The sequence below is a fragment of the Diceros bicornis genome, chromosome 1, assembly GCF_020826845.1.
Source record: "Diceros bicornis minor isolate mBicDic1 chromosome 1, mDicBic1.mat.cur, whole genome shotgun sequence".
In the NCBI taxonomy this organism is placed as follows: Eukaryota; Metazoa; Chordata; class Mammalia; order Perissodactyla; family Rhinocerotidae; genus Diceros; species Diceros bicornis.
In genome coordinates this window covers 49447521-49468567 of record NC_080740.1, presented here as the reverse complement: position 1 = coordinate 49468567, position 21047 = coordinate 49447521, and the positions used below count along the sequence as shown (strand labels likewise).

General features: G+C 34.2%; 1 protein-coding gene across 1 annotated transcript in view; it reads right to left on the bottom strand.

The window, feature by feature from the left end:
* ADAMTS19 (ADAM metallopeptidase with thrombospondin type 1 motif 19) overlaps positions 1–21047 on the bottom strand; it is a 228082-nt gene that overhangs the window by 1412 nt on the left and 205623 nt on the right. The window contains exon 22 of the mRNA XM_058539839.1: positions 2080–2257. Within this exon, the coding sequence (XP_058395822.1) occupies positions 2080–2257 (178 nt within the window). The remainder of the gene's footprint in view (positions 1–2079; positions 2258–21047) is intronic.

Sequence of the window (21047 nt, the reverse complement as noted above, 5' to 3'; positions counted from 1 at the left end):
TTAAGTGGGGGGATTTTGTACCCTCACTTTGCCTCATTTATATGACCTTCTGGAACTTAAAAGACAGAGATAAACACACACATACACACACACTCTATGATAAAGGAGTAAAGATAATGAATAACGATTTCACTTATGAGCTTTTTTTAGACTTATTAAAGATAGATTTCCCAAATTCAATGAGTTGTACTGCAAATGGCTTTTTTTGTGTGTGTGTGTGAGGAAGATTAGCCCTGAGCTAACATCCGTGCCCATCTTTCTCTGCTTTGTATGGGACGCTGCCACAGCATGGCTTGACAAGTGGTGCATGGGTGCGCGCCCGGGATCCGAACCAGCGAACCCCAGGTTGCCAAAGCGGAGCACGCGAACTTAACCACTACGCCACAAGGCCAGTCCCGCAAATGGCTTTTAAGGTTCAATTTTATGCCCTTCATTTAAGCTTCTTTTAGATTTTTAGGTGAGAAGATTAAAAAGAAAAATGAATGTGTTCAGTATGTCCACTTTTATGGAAATGCAAATTAATAAGTATTGGTATGGATGAAATTGCAAAGAAATAGCAAATCAAAAATATGCTCACACTTATTTCACATTCCTCGTTTCCCAGATAGCAGACATGTCTAGGGTGGGATATCTGGGGATTGTGATTTCAGGCATCTCTAAAATCAAAGCTGATTATCAAAAGCGATTGAAATTTATAGCAATAGAGTATTTGAAATGAGAACTTGGTATAGAACATTTGGTCATGTAGATTTGGCCTCATTTTTTCTAAAGAAATAGTGTGTTCTGGCCTGTATAATAAAAGTCCTCCTGCAATTCTTTCTTTTGCCACTATTCTAATAGGATTCATTATTTTACTTTTAAAGCCCTCAGATTTTCCAACCACTGTGCTTCTGTGTTTGGGGATATACCTTTAAAGAATAATAAACAGAGAAAATGTAATTTTAATTAAGTTCTTCTTTTAATCCATTATTTTCTGCCACATGATACTTCAAGAAGGACTCCAAGTAATTGTTAGAGAAAGGAATTATGTTGTTTTTGACTACATGGATTTAGAGCATCTGCTCTAGGATTGCTTGACTTTTTGTCTTAACTAGTCTTAATTCTACTTGAACTGATTACTTCTTAGAAATGTTAATTATTTGGCTTGAAAAAAGAGAATTTTTGTATTTCCATGAAGAACCAAACTTTTCCATTTGATTGAATCTTATGCCTGGAAAAGTATCTGTGACAATTTAGCTCCTTGCATTTTGGCAATATTATTCTGTATGATTAAATTGTTCCCTGGAGATTATACACACAGATTAAAACTGAAGGTGTTAAAGATAAATTAATCCAATGACAGCCAGGTAGCAGTGCTGTTAAAAGTCACTAATTGCCACCAGAAATAAAGGGTAATTCATTCATAAATATTTGTTATGCAAATATAGGCTATGTTTACTTAAAATACAAATTCTACTTCTTGATGATGGATTACACTGAATAACAGGAATTGAGAATATATATGGAAGCATTTTATAACATAAAAAACTATGTAAATCAATGTTACTAGTATTTATTTGTATTTAACATTATATCCTTAAAGATGAAAAATTGGTACCTCTTGTTCAGTGGTGTAGATCCATGCACCCATTCTTGACAGCCATTTTTTACTCTCCAAAGAATAATTTGTACTCAGGATCACAAGGAAGGCTATTAACAATGGAGAGATCTAAGGTATACACCACAACCTCACCTTTCCACAGACGTTACCTTAATTGATAGTTCTGCCATGGGACTGGTCAGAACCCAAAACGTGGTTACATTCTTCAACCCTTGATAAGATGACCTTGGGTGGTGTGGCATTCGTATTCCCAGGGTCTGGCTCTGAGTAGACAGTTTCAGGAATCAAAGCAGTTTACTCTTTAGGATTTTTTATCCACCTGACCATTGGGACTAAACTATAGTTAAACGTATCCAATTTAGTCAGAATCAAACTAATTAGTATAGATTTATAACTAAGCTTTAAAGTGATATGCAAAATAGAAGCAGCCATGAACATTTCTATGTTTCTCAAAACCATCTCCTTTTTGGTCTGCTTACCCAGCCTGGGTGATGTTATGGTATTTACATTAATCTTCTCATTGCAGGGCTGAAGGTGGCATGGCCTGTATGCTGCAGGTTTTTCTGAAGAAAAACATTCATTTCCATGTCTTCCTGTGATCTTGTGCATGCACTGGATAACACGGGACTGCATTCCTTTGCCACAAGTAATTGAGCACTAGGAGAGATACAAGGGTTGTTACAAGTCTTTTTTGCTGTTTACTTTTTCTAGGCTGTGAGCCCCCTTCTCCCTATATTTCTTAAAATTGAACATGAGCCACAACATCCAGCGTTGGTACAAAACATGGGTCAGAAACGTTGATGGTCATAACTTGGGCACAATGCTGTTCAGAACCTCTGGCTGACCTAAGGCAGAGCTTTGGGCAATGAAGGATATAGGTGAGTAAAGAAGGATAAAGAAAGTTGGAGACTATGACTTGGAAGGAATGAGAGTGAATGATACCAATATTGCACTTGGGCTGACAGTTTTTAAAGTTCTAATGTCTAGTTTTCACCAAATGATTGATTCACGATTCTTTAATTTAGTCACTAATGCTCAAGAGTTAGTATATGCCCAACAATGGAGCTAGATCCTTGTTATAGTCTTTCAATCTACTCCTCTACTCCACTTGCTCTGGCCTTAAAATGTTTATCAACAATATCAACATGGCTTATCAACCTGATGTGTTACTGAAATAACTGCTATTTCTTGGAAGAGTACATGACATCCAATAATGTGCTAATAAAAATATTTGATGATCTGGATTTTTCTAATAAAATACCCTTTTAATGGATTCCTTGTATTTCAGCTAAATGTAGTTTGTCTTCATTTGTAAGATATTTTGGAAAGAAGAACATATACAATGTACAATCGTCTTTTATTAGAGAATTCTCTTGAGTCCACAAATATTACTAGATTTAATTTGTTACACAAATAAGTTAATGCTTATTTGATTGAGAAAATACAATTATTATTATTATTGTTTTTTTGGTAAGGAAGATCAGCCCTGAGCTAACATCAGATGCCAACCCTCCTCTTTTTTGCTAAGGAAGATTGGCCCTGGGCTAACATCCGTGCCTATCTTCCTCTACTTTATATGGGACGCTGCCACAGCATGACTTGACAAGCGGTGCATTGGTGCGCACCCGGGATCCAAACCTGCAAACCCCGGGCCACCGAAGCGGAGCTCTCACACTTACCTGCTGTGCCACCAGGCCGGCCCCGAAAATACAATTATTTTATGGTATCAAAATTACATGTGAAAGAGGGAAAGTGCTTGTGTTTCTGAAAATCATGATTTATTTACTAGTCAGGTTATTTTCTATACAGTAAAGAGTTAACCATATTTGGCTAAATAGTTCTAAAGTTTAGATTTAGAACTATTTAAAGAGATGATCTTGGTGTATTCTAATTGAAAATTGGTAAATACGTTCTGATTGTCACTTTTTAGGTGCAGGCACGAGGTTTGCAATGTTTTTTTTTCCCCCTTTGTATTTTACCAAGTCATTGTTACGATCGCACTTTCTTTGCTGTCAATTCTTCCTTTACTATCATCATGAGACCCAGCTCTTCTTATTTTTTTTTCCACAAGAGGCATTCTACACAAACCCTCGTCCCCTGAAGCCTAGTCACTGTTTGCTTTGTCTTTAGTCCCCAGCCTTCCAATCCGTCCCACGTATTAACACTGAATATGTATTCTTTCAAAATTGCTTTACATATATAATCTCCTTGGACAAAAATCTTTGGTTATTGAGTTCACCATTGCCTACAAGATAAAGCTCAGTACCCCAGAACCTCCAGGTTGGCATTTATCCACCTCCTCAACCTTAATTTCCACCTCTCTGCTTCAGGAATTATTTGCTCTATTATAGACTAATCATACCCGTACGATTTCTATTCCCACATCTACAACTATGCTCACAGTATTACTCTTTTCCAAATGCCTTGGCTCTTTTCAAATCACAATCTCAAATCCACTACCTCCAGGAAGCATTCCATAATTATCCCAACTACTTATGCAAATTTATGCAACATTTATGGTTTAAAACCATATATCCATGTATCAGAGGCTATCCCTTAGAACCACTTGGAGAAAAATTTTTTTTAATTATAGATTTTGAGATCTAGAATTTCTAAGTCAATAAACTCAGATGGGGTCTGGGAATATGCATTTAAAAAAATATCTAGGTGACTCCGTTGCGTAGTCTGAGTTTGGAAACTACTGGTCACCAGTATGTGTCCTGTATTTAACATAAGCTGATTTGTATTGTTTCCTATCTTTGATTAATATCTTTTGATGCACCTAGTTTGTCTCTTCAGGTAGATGGTAAATCTCTTGAAATTAGGCCCATTGTCATGTCACCTTCAGTAATAAAATCTACATGTCAGGTACGAAAATAGCTTACTAAGAATAATGGAATTTTATGTGCGTGCCATTAATGTGGCTCTACTTTACAGAGAACTGATCCTTCTAAATTTTTTTCTGTAAGTATTTCTGCATAACAGTCTCTTTATATCTGATGTATTCTTAGCTTTCTGCAAATAGCAGATTAAAGAACAACTGGGATGTTACATCCCTTTAAATCTGATTTTTTTCTTGTTAACTTCCACAGGCTCTGAATGTTTCCAGTTCAGTTTAAGCTTTATTACAAATTACAACTATTATAAGAGTAGTAACTGTTTGACATGGTCTTTCTCCCTTGAAAGCATCTTAATACTGTTCTATAGACTGGATATAATTATATAAACAAAGACATCATGCTTCTTAGAAAAATATTTTCAGGAAAATTCAAAATAGTTAAACTAAAAACTTTTAAGGAGTAAAGTTAATATGGAAAAATATCATTCTAAAATCTACTCCTAAAATTTCTGTAGATTTTGGGAGTAATCACAATATTTGAGAAATCTAAAGAATAATAGAAGTTGTATAATAGATGAGCTCATTCCAATGCAATAGAGAAGGTTCTCAACCACATGTCAAGGAACCCAGTAATCAGTCACAGATTATTCCCAATACTTTTGATTAATCTTATATCAACTCTAAAGGATATGAGCAAACCAAAGTAACACATTATTTTTCAGGATTATAAAAAATGAAATAAAGTAACTATAGACACATGATAACTCAGAATATATAATTTTAGCAGATAATGGCTGAAGAGTGCCTTTCATAAACATTTGAAAAACTTAAAAGAAAAAGATGTCAGTTGTATTCCTTATGCAAGTTAAATTTTGTAACTATTTGAGAACAACCAGAAAATAAAAATAGTATCCAGGAAATAATGGAAGTTCTGTAATTCACTTAACTAAAACAGTATCATTTCTGCCTTTGAAACTAATAGAATAAGCTTTATTATAAAACTAATCTAATAGCCTGAGAATCTAATTTTCATTAGAATACTTTAATTATAAAAATATCAAGTTCTTACTAGTGATTATTTTCTTTGTAAAATATATTTTGGTAAAAACTTTATTACACATGTGTGAAAAATGAACAGATATTGAAATGGAATAAGTGAGACCCCAATATACCTTCTAAACCAGTTCTTACTTTATTATAGAAGACACTACTAAATAATTGGATATTTTCTCCAATCATGTCACTATGATTAAACACAGACAGACATTAAAAAAAAAAGCCAAAATAATTCTGGCTTTGAAATGAGGAGATCTGGGGTCTAATATTGTCTCTAGCAACTAATTTACCTGGGACTTATTTTTCCTTCTTGTTAAGCATGGCATTGCCGTAGATCACAGCTACACTTTCAGGTGGAAATTACTATGAAAGCAAAAATTCCAAACAACTTATTATTAAAAGTTACTGTAGTCTGGCAATTTTTAAGTGGTGAAGCTTCGTAACAGTAAGGACTCTAATTCATTATCTAATTATTCACTGTGCTACCCAACAATGGTAAGATGGAAGTTCTGTTAAACGAAGTCTCAAAATTATAGTTTGCTTGAATGTCTCAGTATAATCATTTATGTCTTTTTCAAATATTTTTTGATCACCCATTATGTTCAGGATCCTGTGTAGAAAATAAAAACAGCAGGAATTATTAATACTATGGACCTGGTACTTTATTCAATAAACTTTATTAAAAAAAAGTATAAAATAGTTGGAGTTAGAAACAGATTACTAAATACTATGGAAGCTGGGCAATTTCATCTACTTTTAGCCAGTTGTTTAATGTTTTAAATAATCAGCTGCATTACAGAACCATGGTTTGCTGCTTTAGGATCAAAGGAAACCGATAATACTACTTCTGAAAGCTTTACATCATACAATGCTAACAGTCATTAGTACTTATTTAGTATTTATTATATGCCAGGTACTGTTAGAGGTTATAATTATTTTAATATCTTACGTGAAGCCCATGAGTACTATTACTATCGCTTTTACACAGATGAGAAAATAGAGGCTCAACTTGCCCAAAGGTTTACAGCTAAGAAGGGGTGGAATTGGAGTTTGAACCCACAGGTACTGAATTCAGAGACTGGCCACTTAAACATGACTTCATACCAGAAGATTGCTAACACTCCTCTTTATGTTAACAGTCAGAAACCTTTTCTTTTCTCCTGTCCTGCCAAATTAAGCTCTAATCCTTGTATCTTACTGTTAACCTAAACATTAATGAATTAGAGGGGCTTTTTGTTTTGTTTTGTTATAACTCAGGTTATGTGGTATGAGATAAACTCTTTTGCTCTAAGGACAATTCACATGCATGATTTATCTTTAGATGGGGAGATCATATAATTGATCATCCAAATCAGGGCATTTGTGAAAGAAGTTGCCGAGAGCCAGCCCTGATGGCCTAGGAGTAAAAGTTCGGGGCACTCTGCTTCGGTGGCCCAAGTTCAGTTCCCAGGTGCAGAACCACACCACTTGTCTGTCAGTAGCCATGCTGTGGCAGCGGCTCACGCAGAAGAACTAGAAGGACTTACAACTAAAATATACAACTATGTACTCGGGCTTTGGGAAGGGAAAAAAAAGAGAGAGCAAGATTGGCAACAGATGTTAGCTCAGAGCAAATCTTTCCCAGCCAAAAAAAAAAAAAAACCCCACAAAAATCTGGATAATCTCTTCTTCTTCTTCAAAAAAGAAGTTGCTGATAATAATTATTCCTAGATGACAGGCATACATTGGGACAGTTCTGGGTAATCTAGGACATACAGCCCCTCTATCTGTAGACAACTTACTGACAGATCTATGTATTAGATGACAAACACAAATGAACGGACACATGAAATACCTATTATATTCCAGGCATTATCTAATATGCTTTTACACACAATGTCTTGGTTAATCTTCCTCATAACCCTAATAACTTTACAAATGGAAAGAGTGAGGCTCATAGAGATTATTTCATTCATTCATTCAACAAATATTTACCAAAAGTCTACAACGTGCCAAACACCGTTCTAGACACTGGGATGTGATAGTATACAAAATAGACAAAAATACATGTCCTCAAGGAGTTTACATTCTAATGGGGGGGGCAAGAAAGTAATAAATTATATATTAGATATTGAGAGGGGCTGGGGAGAAAACTAAAGCTGGGAAGGAGGACTGGTAAAGTTTGGGGTGGAGGGTGTTGCAATTCGAATGCGATGATCACGGAAGGACTCATGAGGAAGGTGGCAAAGACTTTCTCCGTAAGAAGGAGAGACAAACCTCAAATTCACGTCTTTTGATTTCAAATGTGATGTTCTTTCCACTGTGTTTCTACAGATCTTGGATCAATTTCAATGGCTTTCTCTTTCCTTCCTTCTTTTCTTCCTTCTCTCCTTCCTTTCTTCCCTCCCTCCCTCCTTCCTTCCTTCTCTCAGTCATTTTTCTAATACATTTTAAATCTTGCTCTTCACACATGTACCAAGTAAATTTAAAATACATTTGAAACAAGGCAGCACTAAAGACATCCACTAAAGGCCAAAATGCTAAAATGTCAACAACAATTTGCCAGCAACTGGTAAAGAAACACAGTATGTACCATATAACTTGTCATTGATATTTCTTTTACAAGGAAAATTTCCTGACTAGAGTATTTTAAAAAGAGAGACTTGTATTGTCTGACGAATATTCTGTTCCCCAAACAGTTTAATATTGCCCTGCAGGACCTTTAAAAACAAAGCACCTCGTGAATCAATTCCACGAACTAGAAGCCTTTAATTCTGAACAGGAAACACAATCTTGATGTCCCAGGTTTACTAGAGTAGAAAAGAAACAGTAATCTTCAGAACAAACTTAAACAGCATAGAAAATTGCTCACACAATTTTGAAGTTAAAGAGTTATTTTGATAGAGATAACAAGGCAAAAGGAAAATTAATGTTGGTATTCCCTCTTCCCCACCAAAAAATGAGCCCCAAAGTCTCTGAAAATGAAATTTGTTTTATTGACTTAGTGATATTCATCATTTCGATCTACCTGAGAAAATTACGACCTCTTTGCACTTGGGTACACATGAGAAATATCTTTAGATAATATTACCATAGATTTTTCTTATAGTGAAATACATAAATCCTTTCTTGCCATGGGATATTAGTGACAATTTCTAAGACTGTATTAAATTATGCCTACACTGTAGCTTGCATGTCAAACACTAAATATGATAAGGGAAACTTTCTCAATAATTCAAACAGTTTGGACTATTAAAATGATTACAGAAATAGTTTAGTAAATGAGAACCACGAATACAAATGTCAGTAAATCAACAAGAAGGCTTTATCATCTTTTAAAATGAGATACGTCTTACAGAACCTTATAACCATTTCCATTATCTAAAACTTTATTTTCTTTCTGTCATTCTTATGCCAGGTAATAAGAGCTAACCGAATTTATTTTACCTAGGAAATTTCATCTAAATAAACTAACCGAAAGGAAAATATCTGGGGAAGTACAAACAATGTCCAAGTTGGTGGAAGTGTACTGTAGACATTTACTTAACTCAGATGTTTATATTTTTCTAAAATGGCCAAGGATGATCTGGTGATAGATATGGACATGAACTCTTGGAAAGTTTTATTTACTAAGTTAGATGATAGCTCTGAAGTAGGCAGAGTTTGCCAGTACTGGTAAAGGCAAGTTAAGACGCCAGAACGATTTAGCAAATCTACGGATTGGCCTAAATGCAAAAAAATGAGGGGAAACAGAAAAAATGTAGGGAAAAAAACACACTCAAAAAATTCTTAACAAATTCCTAACTGTAACATTATCATAGAAACAAAAGGATGAAATGAACTCTGAATGGCTGTGAAGTCTATCTCATGAACAAGCCAAGGTGGGGATCCTTTCTTCCAAAATCCTCTTTTGGAAGATGGGAGGATGAGTGGTGAGGCACTGCCCCAAAAGTAAATTGCAGGAAGAAACTGACCATGTTAATTTCATTCCTGACATAGTCTTATTTATCACTTAATAGACAGTGTTGCTAAGATCTTGGTTTAAAACTTTGAAAAATATGTAAACACCTTATAGAAGGTGTGCAAGGAAAGGCCATTTATCTTGAGACATTTTATTGATGTTATAATTTCAGTGTGTTCCAGGGCAGTGAGTGTGTGCTGATAAATAACTGTGGCCCGATTAAATTATTTAAGTTTTCAAGTCTAATCTGATGCGTTGAGGATAATTAGGTCTTAATTAGCACAATGGTATGAATAAGTTTTTGATGGATCAAATAAGATATGAGTGTACTCTGTTGCTTCATTATTTTATATAGAAATATTCTTTTTATGATATATTTGAATATGTTTGTCAAGAATCTGCACCTTTTAAAAATAATCTACATATATTGTCCCACAAAGTTGCTATGAATACCACTATCCTTAGTGATATCAATTCACTAAATACTAGTGAATGATAGCAAACATGCTCTGTAATATATTGACATGAGTAAAACACGTTTAATTCAAAGAAAAAGGGCTACACAGCCACCAATAAATAGCCGTCTACAAATTTATAAAGTGTCAAAATACGGAGGAGAATAGTCACCACGATTTTAGGATATTGTTAAGGCTTGCCCATAGTACCACTTGAATCTACTTTTGCAAAGTATAAAATTATCTTTCTGTCATTGAAAATTCATGAATCATGTAAGAATTTCCATAATGGGTCATGGTATAATCTGTCTAGTATCATGTCTCTGTCAAATTCACCAAAGAACACTGTTGTCTTCTGTCCAAGAAGTAACCTATGTACTTCTGGACAACTTAATTTCACTTAATAACCCTTTAAAATGGGATATCCATAAATATCTATTAACTACTCTCCTATTTAGAGAGGAGACACTCATTCTTTCCACTGATCTGATTCGTGTAGTACTTCTGTGCTCTATGGGTTCTAAGATCAAGTAGATGTATTCTGCATATGTGATTTTGAACACGGAGCTAAAAAAGACTTCCACATCTAGCCTTAGGTATTGGGATTCTATGGTAAAATGCCAAACTTTAAAATTATTGGTTAAATTTTATTCCACCTTTCCTTTCAGAACTTCAGAATAGTCACACAGACACTGTTTTGGTGCTAGTTATTTGTTACTCTGAATATTTAGATAACTTACGTTTGGGAACCAATTGGAACCTTATGGTGTAAGTAAATTTGTAGACTTAGGTTAAATAATCAACTAGTTTGCCAGTGAGTTTATGGAACTATTAATCTGTGCATGTTAAACTCTAATGTTAAACTGTAAAACTCTTCAAGCTGTAAATCCTGTAAAATGTCCTGTTAAACATTACCCCAAAGAGGCAGAAAACTCAATAGTAAAAATACCACTATAAAGTCTTTACTTAGAGTTTTGTTGGATAACAAACATAACTAAACTAACACTGGTCTGCTTTTGAATTCCTTAAAAGAATATTTTTCATTGTATTTAGGGGTTAAAAATAATAATTCTCACACTTGGCCAGCACAGAGATTACCCGAGATTCCTTCCTTCTAGACTGTGCCAAAGATATATATTTTGGAGAGAATGTGTATTCTCCAGGCCAACAGCTAAGGAAGGCTCTGTAATGCTTTACTCATTTCCAGCTGGCTTTTGTAAGAAATAGGAATTCCTAAATTAAGAGAAAATTGTCACTGGCAAACAGAGTTCAATTTTTTTTTTTTTAACCAATATAATAGACAATCTTACAGAACCTGATACAAACCAAATGATAAGTGCCAATCTATAACAAGGTTAACAGCATTGACTTGGATAATTTGTCTTTGGGAATAAATGGATTATTCCAAAGTGGTTTAACAAGAGTGAAGTAGCATTCACAGTGGAGAGTGGATCTCATAAGGAAACTAAATGATGACTTCTACTGGAAATTATTAGCGCAGCATTCCTATTCATTTATGTATATGTTTGGCAGTTCCATCTTTCAACTTTTAATAAAGTGAGTGTGAAACAAGCATACTAAGGAACAAAAGTTCGGTTTGTTTTTTAAGATTTGCTATTTATTTTGGTCAGTGTTTCAGTGGCTTTTTAAAGTAGTTCATCTGCCTTATTTAACACATGGGTATTTGGAATTGAAACTATTCCTAGAGGTCAGACATTTGAGGATTTTTTTGCATATGTGTTTAATTAATTCATCGTTTGGTTCTACAGTTCAGACTATTTTTGTCTCTTTAATGAAAATGTTTGCATATAGTTATAGCAAATCAAGGAAATGTGTGTGGCAAAATCAAGCAGATTGCTTGTGAATGATTAGCAGAGAACCGAGTATGTTATGAAAAGATCATCAAAATAACCAAAAAAATAATTTTTATGTCAAAGTACATATTGATCACCACAATGATGGAAGAAAAAAGAGATGTTTTGCATTAAGAAGCAATTAATAAACCCAAAGTCTTAGGCACGTTTGCAATTCTGCCAGTGCTCAGCCTATGAATCACAGGGTGTTGCAAAGGGGAAAAAGACTATCCAGACATTTCTATTTTATCACTATCATTCCAGTGAAACATCTTCCCCAACAGAGAGCTACTTGGAGTGACAGTGATTGAATTTCCTTTTCAAATAAAATACTTTCCAGGTCTAGTTCAACAATTCTATGTCAAAAAATGGATCAGATCTTTCTGTGGCCATGTTAGAGAAGTGTGTGTTTTTTGTTTTGTTTTAATAAATAAAGTCTTGATTTAAAATAGCCCAGAGAGCATTATACAGCTACTTTTAACTTATTCCAACTTGAAATGACCTAAGTATTTGCCAGTTCATAGAGAAAAATCTGAAGTGTGCTTTTCCTCCATCCACTGCTTTCCTTCTAGGTTAGATAATTGCTCTCTAACCTGATGGCAGGCATTCCAGCCACATGGATGCAAGATAATGCAAAAGAAGTCTGCCAGCTTCCTAGAATCTCAATGTTAAGCACCTTTTAAGCTTTAGTAGTATGTTATTCGAATAAGAGTGGATTTATTTTTTTAAAGAAACACACTTTTAAGTAGTTTGATTTACCATACTGGAAAAGGTCAAGGGAGTCATATGTTTACATAAAATTATATTGGTTTAATTTTCCTGGAGAAAAATAAGCTAGTTACTAATTCTTTCGTAGTAAAATATACGAAACATTGTAGTTGTCATAGAAGAGAGTCAGAAAAATGAAATGGATCAGAAGAAAAGAGACACAATGCTCAGATGTATCATACATTTTTTACTTTCTTGATGAAAAATTTAGCATTCATTTATTCAATAAACATCACTACATGTAGTGCAATATTCTAGTCACTCAGAGAGATCTGTGGGAAGGGTAAATGGGTTAAGACATTCTTAATGAAATAGCAACAACATAAGGCAATAAATAATTAATTGAGAAAAAGTAATGTAGTTAATAAGTACAAACGAATTCTGTCATTTATTGGGGAAGCCCTTTGAAAAATTAGGCATGTGCGCTGGTTTCTGAAGGACTTGGATAGTTGGAAGAAACACATTCTAGGCAAAGAGAACTGTATAAACAAAGACATGGAGTTTGTAGACGTACACACTGCTCAGGCCTGAGCTTAGTGGAGATACTGAATTAATGAGAATGATGAGACAATTCTCAATAGGTAGGTTAGGACCAGAATGTTGAAAACTTGGAATGCCAGAGTGAGTATCTGGTAGTTGACAGTACAGCCAATGGCAATTTTCTAGCAGTATTTGGGCTATAGAATAGAGTGATGAAGTCATCCCTGTGAGTGGATGGATCTGAAATAGGAGAAGGAGAAATAGGGGTAAAGAAGCACATGAGAAGTCATTACTCTAGTCCTGGTGAAAAAATAAGGACTGCAGTATTGTACTGGGAGTAAAAAGTAACTGAGGCAAAACCCTACTTGGGTACAGAAGAAGCAGTGCCAAGGATAGCTTCTAGCCTGGGTAGCTGGGAAGATGATATTGACATTTTTTAAGAAAAAGGAAACGGAGTGGGATATGTTTGAGGAAATAAAACGAGGAATTTCATTTTAAATATACAAAATGTGAGGAACTACTGGAACGCCAATGGTACAGTCCTAGAGCAGCTGAAGTTTGAGTTGAGAATAAAGATATAGGCCCCCTCAACTCCCTCTAACTCAGTCCCCATCTCATTGAACATTCTTAAAACTACTTGCTCCTCTTGTTTCCCATGATTTTCCTCCTGCTCCTTGGAACACTCCTTTCTCAATCTCCTTTGCTAGCAGCTGTTTCTCTCACCTGCCTTTAAAGGTGGGAGCTTCTCAAGGCTGCACCTTTTCTTCTCTGGCTACACTCCCTCTTCAGGCACATTTATACCTTAAAAATTTAAACACCATCTAAATGTTGATGATTCCAAAATTTCTATTTTCATGCCATTCTTCTCCTCTACCCACTAAACACCAGTATTTAACCCTTTTGTGGGCACATGAAACATAGTCCAAAATAGAATTCATAATCTTTCCCCTCCAATTTGATTCTTCCTAGGGTTTCCCATCTCGTATCACAGAACCACCATCCACACAAGTTGCTCAGACCAGAAAGCTAACCTGGGAGTCCTTCTTAACAACTCCCTCTTTCTCACCTCCCCCAAAGATAATCAACCCTAGTTCTGTTCATTTTAACCTCATAACAATTTCTCAAGCAAACCTTTCTCCTCATCTTTATTGACACTACAATATGAATAGCCAGCATTTTAGTTACTACGTATCTGACTATGCTAAGAACTTTCCATGAATTATTTCATTTGGATTCATTAACTTATCTGAACAGAAGATTCAGAATTCAAACCCCAGACTGTCTGACTCCATATATGGAGCTATCTTACCTCGTATAGTCCCAAATCCTCTCCCCTCCCGAGAAATTCTAAATTCTCTCAGCATTTCTCTATATCCACAACCATTATTTTTGATAATGCACCCTGAAAAAAATGTAATATAAAGAAAGTGTGAGCTTTCTTTTAATTTCAAGCAGAAACTTAACCAGTTTATAAAATTAAAAGAAATATGGATATGGTAGAATTATGAGCAAGTAGGCCCTTTCCTCCAAATAAACTATAATTCAAATAAACTGTTCTTTGTATATCTGTGCAGAAAATTTTGAATATGTCTAAAAAGAATAAATGTAAATAACTTTAGCTCACACTATATCATTCCTCTGCATATTTTATTTACTTAATAGTAGGTCTTGGAGAAATTTTCTCATCAGTATGTTTTTATCTACAAATACATTTTTAAAAACTGCAGTATTCCATTATTTGAATATAGCTAGTTCAAATATAACTATATTCAAACTAGCGATTTATATAACTAGTTATCATGATTTATATAACTAGTTAACGAATATATGGGTTGTTTCCAAATTCTTGTTGTTCCAAATTTTTGTTATTTTGTTGTTTTTGATGCAATGAGCATCTTTATAAATACAGTTAGCAAATTATGTGAGAATGTCTGTATGGAAAAATCTTTGACAATGGAGTTGTTGAGTCCAAGAACACATGCATTTCAAAATGAGATATTTTTTTCACCTATCAAATTGGTAAAAAAAAGTTTGATAACATCCAATCTTAGAAGTAGTATGGGGAAACAGATGTGGAAGCAATTGGGCAGAACCGAGTAGAATCTGCTCCCTGTTTATGGAGCTTTCTGGTTGCCCCACAGTACCCCTCAACCCACTTCTCTCATGTTGCCTTTCTGAGTGCTAAAGTCATGTGTGTGTGTGTATATTTCTAAACATGTTTGTTAGTTTTATTTATTATACTATATGGACTCATACATATTCTGTATATAGTATATGAGGTTATAATTTACATTTTTCTAATCCATTCTACTATTTTTGTCTTGTCTCCTAAGGTGGATCCTTCATTTTAAGTAGCTCAAAATAGTTTTCCTTGGACTATGCACATCATTGACACTGTATTGTTACTTTTACTTGCATAAAGCATTTTGAAATTCAGAGAGACCTATAGTTGTTTTGGCACATTTCACAGATGTGGGGATTGAGGCATAAGGAACTACTGCTCTGCATACAAGATCAATGCTGGTTGTGGACCCTGGCTGTGAGATGCTGGAGCGCCACTCCAGCCAATCTGAAGCAGAACCAGGGACCTTTCTGCTGAACCAATTTTCCCTTTCATTACATTTTGCATCCAAAGACTCCAAATGATACCTTTCTAACTGCCTGATCATTTGCATATTTTTCTTGCATTTTGGACATGTCTTTCTCTGGCTGTCATGGTGATCTGATTGTGTCTATCTCTGGATATCCTCTGGTATTTGATGAACATATACTTACTGTATTTAAGTAAAACACATTCAATGCTAAAACTACTGACTTTAATTTTATAACATTCTTATAAAATTTCATTATATTTTTTACGTGAACCCCCACCTATTCATGTTCAATGTCCCCAAAATGAACTTTGGCATGCTCGATGCTCTGTCCCCTATAAAGAACATCAAGAGCAATTTTTAACTCAATCACATTTATTTACTGAATTATTTTCAGGTATGATTTAGAAGGTGAAATTATATATCCTGGTATGCAGCATAAGAGCACTGATAGTATTATTTTAAAATCCTAGTGATTTTTCAAGGATCTATTAAGAAGACAATATTATTAAGCCCTGTGGATTTAAAAAAAATATACTTCTCTTGCATTTTCCAACCCAAAGGATCTTCAACACATGTTCCTATCTCTGCATTTATAATATAATTATACATGTATGTGCATATATAATATATACATTATAGGTACATACATACACCCATAAACACACACACACATATAGAGAGACAGAGACAGACACTACTTCAATCTCTTTAAATTATAAATTTTCCCTAGATAGAAGATATATACACATAGTATGGGCCCTCATTCTTTTTAAGCTAATATATTTCTGCTATGTTTAATCATACCAGCCAAATGCATTTGACTACTTTGGGTAATTCAAACATTTTTGAAATTCAATTTTTTAATCTATCTGGGGGGCAACAGATAAGAATCTCAGGAGATCTTAGAAATAAAAATGATCGCAATGCAAAAAATGTCCCATTCTCTGGCAGTGCAAAGAGACAGAGGCAAAACAATTTGATAGTCAATTTGGGGATTTTGTGCATGGTTTAGCAGACAGCTGTTGTCTCCAGATAGAATGGTGAGCAACAAGTTGTGTAAATGCTCAATGGATGTATCTAAACAACATAAAAGAAAATCTTTCTTGAGGAAAAGGATCATATTTATCATTGAGTAATTTCTTTAGTATGACCAGCTTACTCAGAGACAAGCATGTTTTCAAAGTAAATATTCCTATAAAGCAAAATATTTCTTCTTTGGGATATCTTGGGAGAGGTTTCCTCAATATTCAAATGTTTAAAACCAAGCCCACAATCTTTGATTTCTTTAATTCATTGACTGATTCAACAATGATAGATTTCAGTGTGTTAGAATCATATTTATTTATGGGGTAGCTGCTCAAATTTTCCTGTTTTAGGGAATTATTTATAATTATAAAAATGATAAGCGGTTATCTTTTCCAAATATCAATAGACTTGTACACCTAATTAGAAAATAATTCTGAATAGAAATGCTAATCCATCTCAAGAATAGTTTTCTAGATTATAGATAATTTCAGTTTCATTTCAATCTGGAATTTTCTCTACCTAGAAAAAAGTATTTACAAAACTAGTCTTTGAAGCTAATGTAAGCTTTCCCAAAGTGTATTACACTAAATAACGAACTAGCTACATGCTCTGCAAAAGTGATCTTTGGTAAAAGGAAAAAGAAAAGAGAAATACTAAAAGCTGTAATCTTTCTTGGAGATTTACCAAGTACAGAAGAATGTTACAGGATCTGAAAAGTCCTACAGCAAGGGCATTTGCTTATCTCTGTTTAACTACAGTATTTCTCATAAATGGAGATCACATCCCAAGGAATGAGTTTTCCATGGAATATAATTTTGGGAATGCAAGTCTCAAGAATTTGTAAACTAATACGAATTTAGTCTTACAAAAATAATGACATTCAGGTCTTCTAATTTTACTAATGTATCTACTTGACAATATATTTTCTTCATTACAGCAGTTCTCATTTTATTCATTCCTTTTATTCTCTGGTTTAGCAGATACTTAACATTTTTTTATTTTTACATTTACATAAATACTAGGGTATTTAATTTTGTTATTTGCTCTTGCTGCTAATTATTTCTTTAAATTTGAATGGGAAATCCTTCTAACAAATGATTGAGCTTCCCTCTACTAACCTGTAACAACCCACTTAGTTTAGTTGTATTAAAACCAGCAAGCTATACGTATTCTCATTTGGATTCTGAGAACTCCTGCAAGTTGATTTTAATTGGGGTAGAGTATATGCCAGCATTGGCTCAGTTCAGACATGTAGGAATCCACAGTCCTAAGGTTCTAGCCAGGCCATGGGGCAAGAAGAAATCTCTCCTGTGGGATTTTTGGAACTGGCTCTTTTTATCCCTTTGACTTAATGCAAAACCATTGGTCTGCGGAGATGCATGACTAAAAACGTGGTGTTATCTAGTCACTTAGTTTAGGGTATTCTTGATTGCATTGATCAAGATTTGTTTCTTTAAGTTTCCTTCAATGATTCACTGAGTTTTCCTTGTGGAAAGAAATGTCCTCCGTGATTATTCATAATTTTATAGTTTTTAGATTCCTCTTCTATTCAACTGGATATAATTGTGGTTTCCTTTTATGGGATAAGTTAAAAATGACTCATTATACTGCAAGCTTTATATTTACCACTTCTAAACAAAGATATACCACAGTATCTGTATAATTAAATCATACAAAATGATTTATTGCGCTTTCAGCATTATTTTGAATTATATCATCACAAAAAGACTCATAATCTCTTGTCCAAAAGTCTATTAATTATGTCATAATTTGATATGTGGCCAAACGATTCATTTCCAAGAATTTTAAAGGACTAAAATAAGTTCAGATTGTAGAGTAAGAATTAAATCTAAAAATAAACTAAGAATAATTACATGCAATTCCAAGGTGTTTCGTTTGTCATTAAAATTCACTTGAATAAGTATACACCACTTGTTAATACTGCACAGAAAAGTTAACTCCATAACTTTTAAAGTTACTCCATTCCGTGTAAAGGGTAGATAAAATAATACTTTTTTATTTGTTCCTCTACTGGCCTCCAATAATGAAAACAAGTTGCAGAAGTTCATATAAAGGCAGAAAGGTCAAAATCAGATGAAAAATATGGCATTTCATTAAACATAAAGGCCTATGTTATTTTTCAAGCCAGTGTCCTATACTCGGGGCAGCTTAAATGAGTAAGTACAGATTTATATTACCAGTCAACTTATAGGTTCTGTTCTGTTCTCCCAGGAAAGACCCTAAGGCCATATCTACATCAGAGATATAGTCAGAATGTGGCATATAATTGTGTCAATGGTTAACCCAAGCCAGAGCAAAGCAACCTCATTGTTTGTGTCCTACTTTGCCAACTTTCTAGTCTCAATGAAATATACATGAGCATTGTTCACAAAAAGGCTGCATTACATCTTCTTAGAAATCAGAGGTAACAATTTTATGACAGGAGATTTTTCTCTTTGAGTATACTTGGATCTATATTTTTCACTCTCAAGCTGAGAGCAATTTTTCCACAGTTTACACAAAACCACCAAAACATAAATGCTAGAAATCACATAGGCTGATAACAAATGCAGTGAACACAGTTAGAGACATAAGCCATATTCTTAGCAAGCTTCATTTAGCCAATATTTTACGTTGGCCCAATAGTTGTCAATGACTTTTAGGCAGTGGGAGAACCTGAGAATATATTTTTCTTTTAACTGATTCTCTAGTGATTCATCCGTATTATCAAAGAAGGAGCAGGGTTTCAGAGCTAGACTTTATGGATAGTCCACTGAATATTCCTGATTAAAGCCAATCCAAGGCTAAATTTTAAGTCTACTTAGGTTTATCAATAGTTTAAAAATATTAGTAGAATTTGAGTGAAACTGACAGATTAATTGACCTCAGAGGAGCATAGAAATCCACCCACGACTGCACACATCTTGTTGCTATTTCTGTTCCAGGGACACAGCTGATAAGAATAAGAGATCTATGTGTTTCCCCTGCCCATGAATACTTTAATCACTGAAACTTAATCATCACAGCATTATTCCTTTTCTCTGTAATTATTTTGGAATGGTCTTCATTTTAACAGGAAAGTGATATCTTAGGAGTAAAAAAGGAGCGGTGAAATCAATAAAGTTTATGTGGAGCCACTGGTTTTAATTTGTGCACGCTGTTTCAATCTGTTATGCTGAGACATCAGTCATAAATGAAGAAGGAGAAAACAGCATTAAGGAAGAGAGCAGACTTATATTTATATAAAGAGAAAAAAACCCTGCAACATACTGGAGCTTCTAAATAAGCAAACCAAGAAACAAACAGGCCAACCAGAAAGGTAAAAAGTCATGGAATAAAGATGAATATTTATTAGAGCTATCCATTTCTTTCCTTACTCACAAAGGCTATGTTCTAGCTGGGTAGCAATGTGGTAACACAACAAAACCAGGCCAAATACATTTAAAAATTACATACATGTAATTGTGGTAAAATTGAAAAATATATTTTCAGTTTAGCTCAAAAAACCAAAATCAATGTTTCCTGTAATCCCCCAGTTAATTTTGATTTTGCTTAAGATATAATCAAAGGCCACATAATAGGCATATTTATTAATCAATAGTAATAGTATTTGTCATGCAAACAGGATTTGCTAGCCATATTTTCATAGGCAGCAATGTAGGAGCTTACAGTTCTGTGTCATAAATTACAATAAAACTTGGATCTTCTGTTTTTTGCAATTATAATTTTTATTTTTTTGTAGTTAACTGGGGGTTAACATTTATCACTTAAAATATTTGTATTAATTAAGTTGGAAAAATATATTTCATTTTCTCTAGTGGTTTTTAAACTTTTTCTTAGAGCAGAATTGTTTCATTTAAGGAAAACATCCAGAAGTTCACTAGCCAAAATAAACAAATGCGGAGTTCCTAACAATTGCAAGGGAGCAATAGGTGATCTTCCCCACATCCCTCCAACTAGTACTTTCATTTCCTCATCCTATTTTACACCTTCAGTGCTAAATGAAGAGTTAATATACATATAGCTTGAAAACAACTGTGTTGTCTATTTTCCTTATTTCACTCATGTGGAAACAAAGAGACAAAGGTATTCCATGGCTTAACCAATTTGTCCATCTGCACAATGAGGGAGTCCAAACTGCCCCTCAAGTCTCTTGACTTCCAAGCCATTGGCTTTCCCTATCATCCTACTCTATTTCTTTCTCTTAGAATTAGAGAAACATAAACCCTGAACATAAAAGAAATTATTTGTGGTTAATATGGAATTCTCTCATCTAAAAGTTGTTTACTCTGAAGTGTGAAGTTTCCTTATATGGTTCACCAGTTAAAAGCTGCATGGATTGGGCTGCATATTTCCTAATTCTGTAGTCAAGGATTGATTTACATTGTTTAAAAATGCATCCTTTAAGGAGTCCCACTGTAACTTTAAAAGTAAAT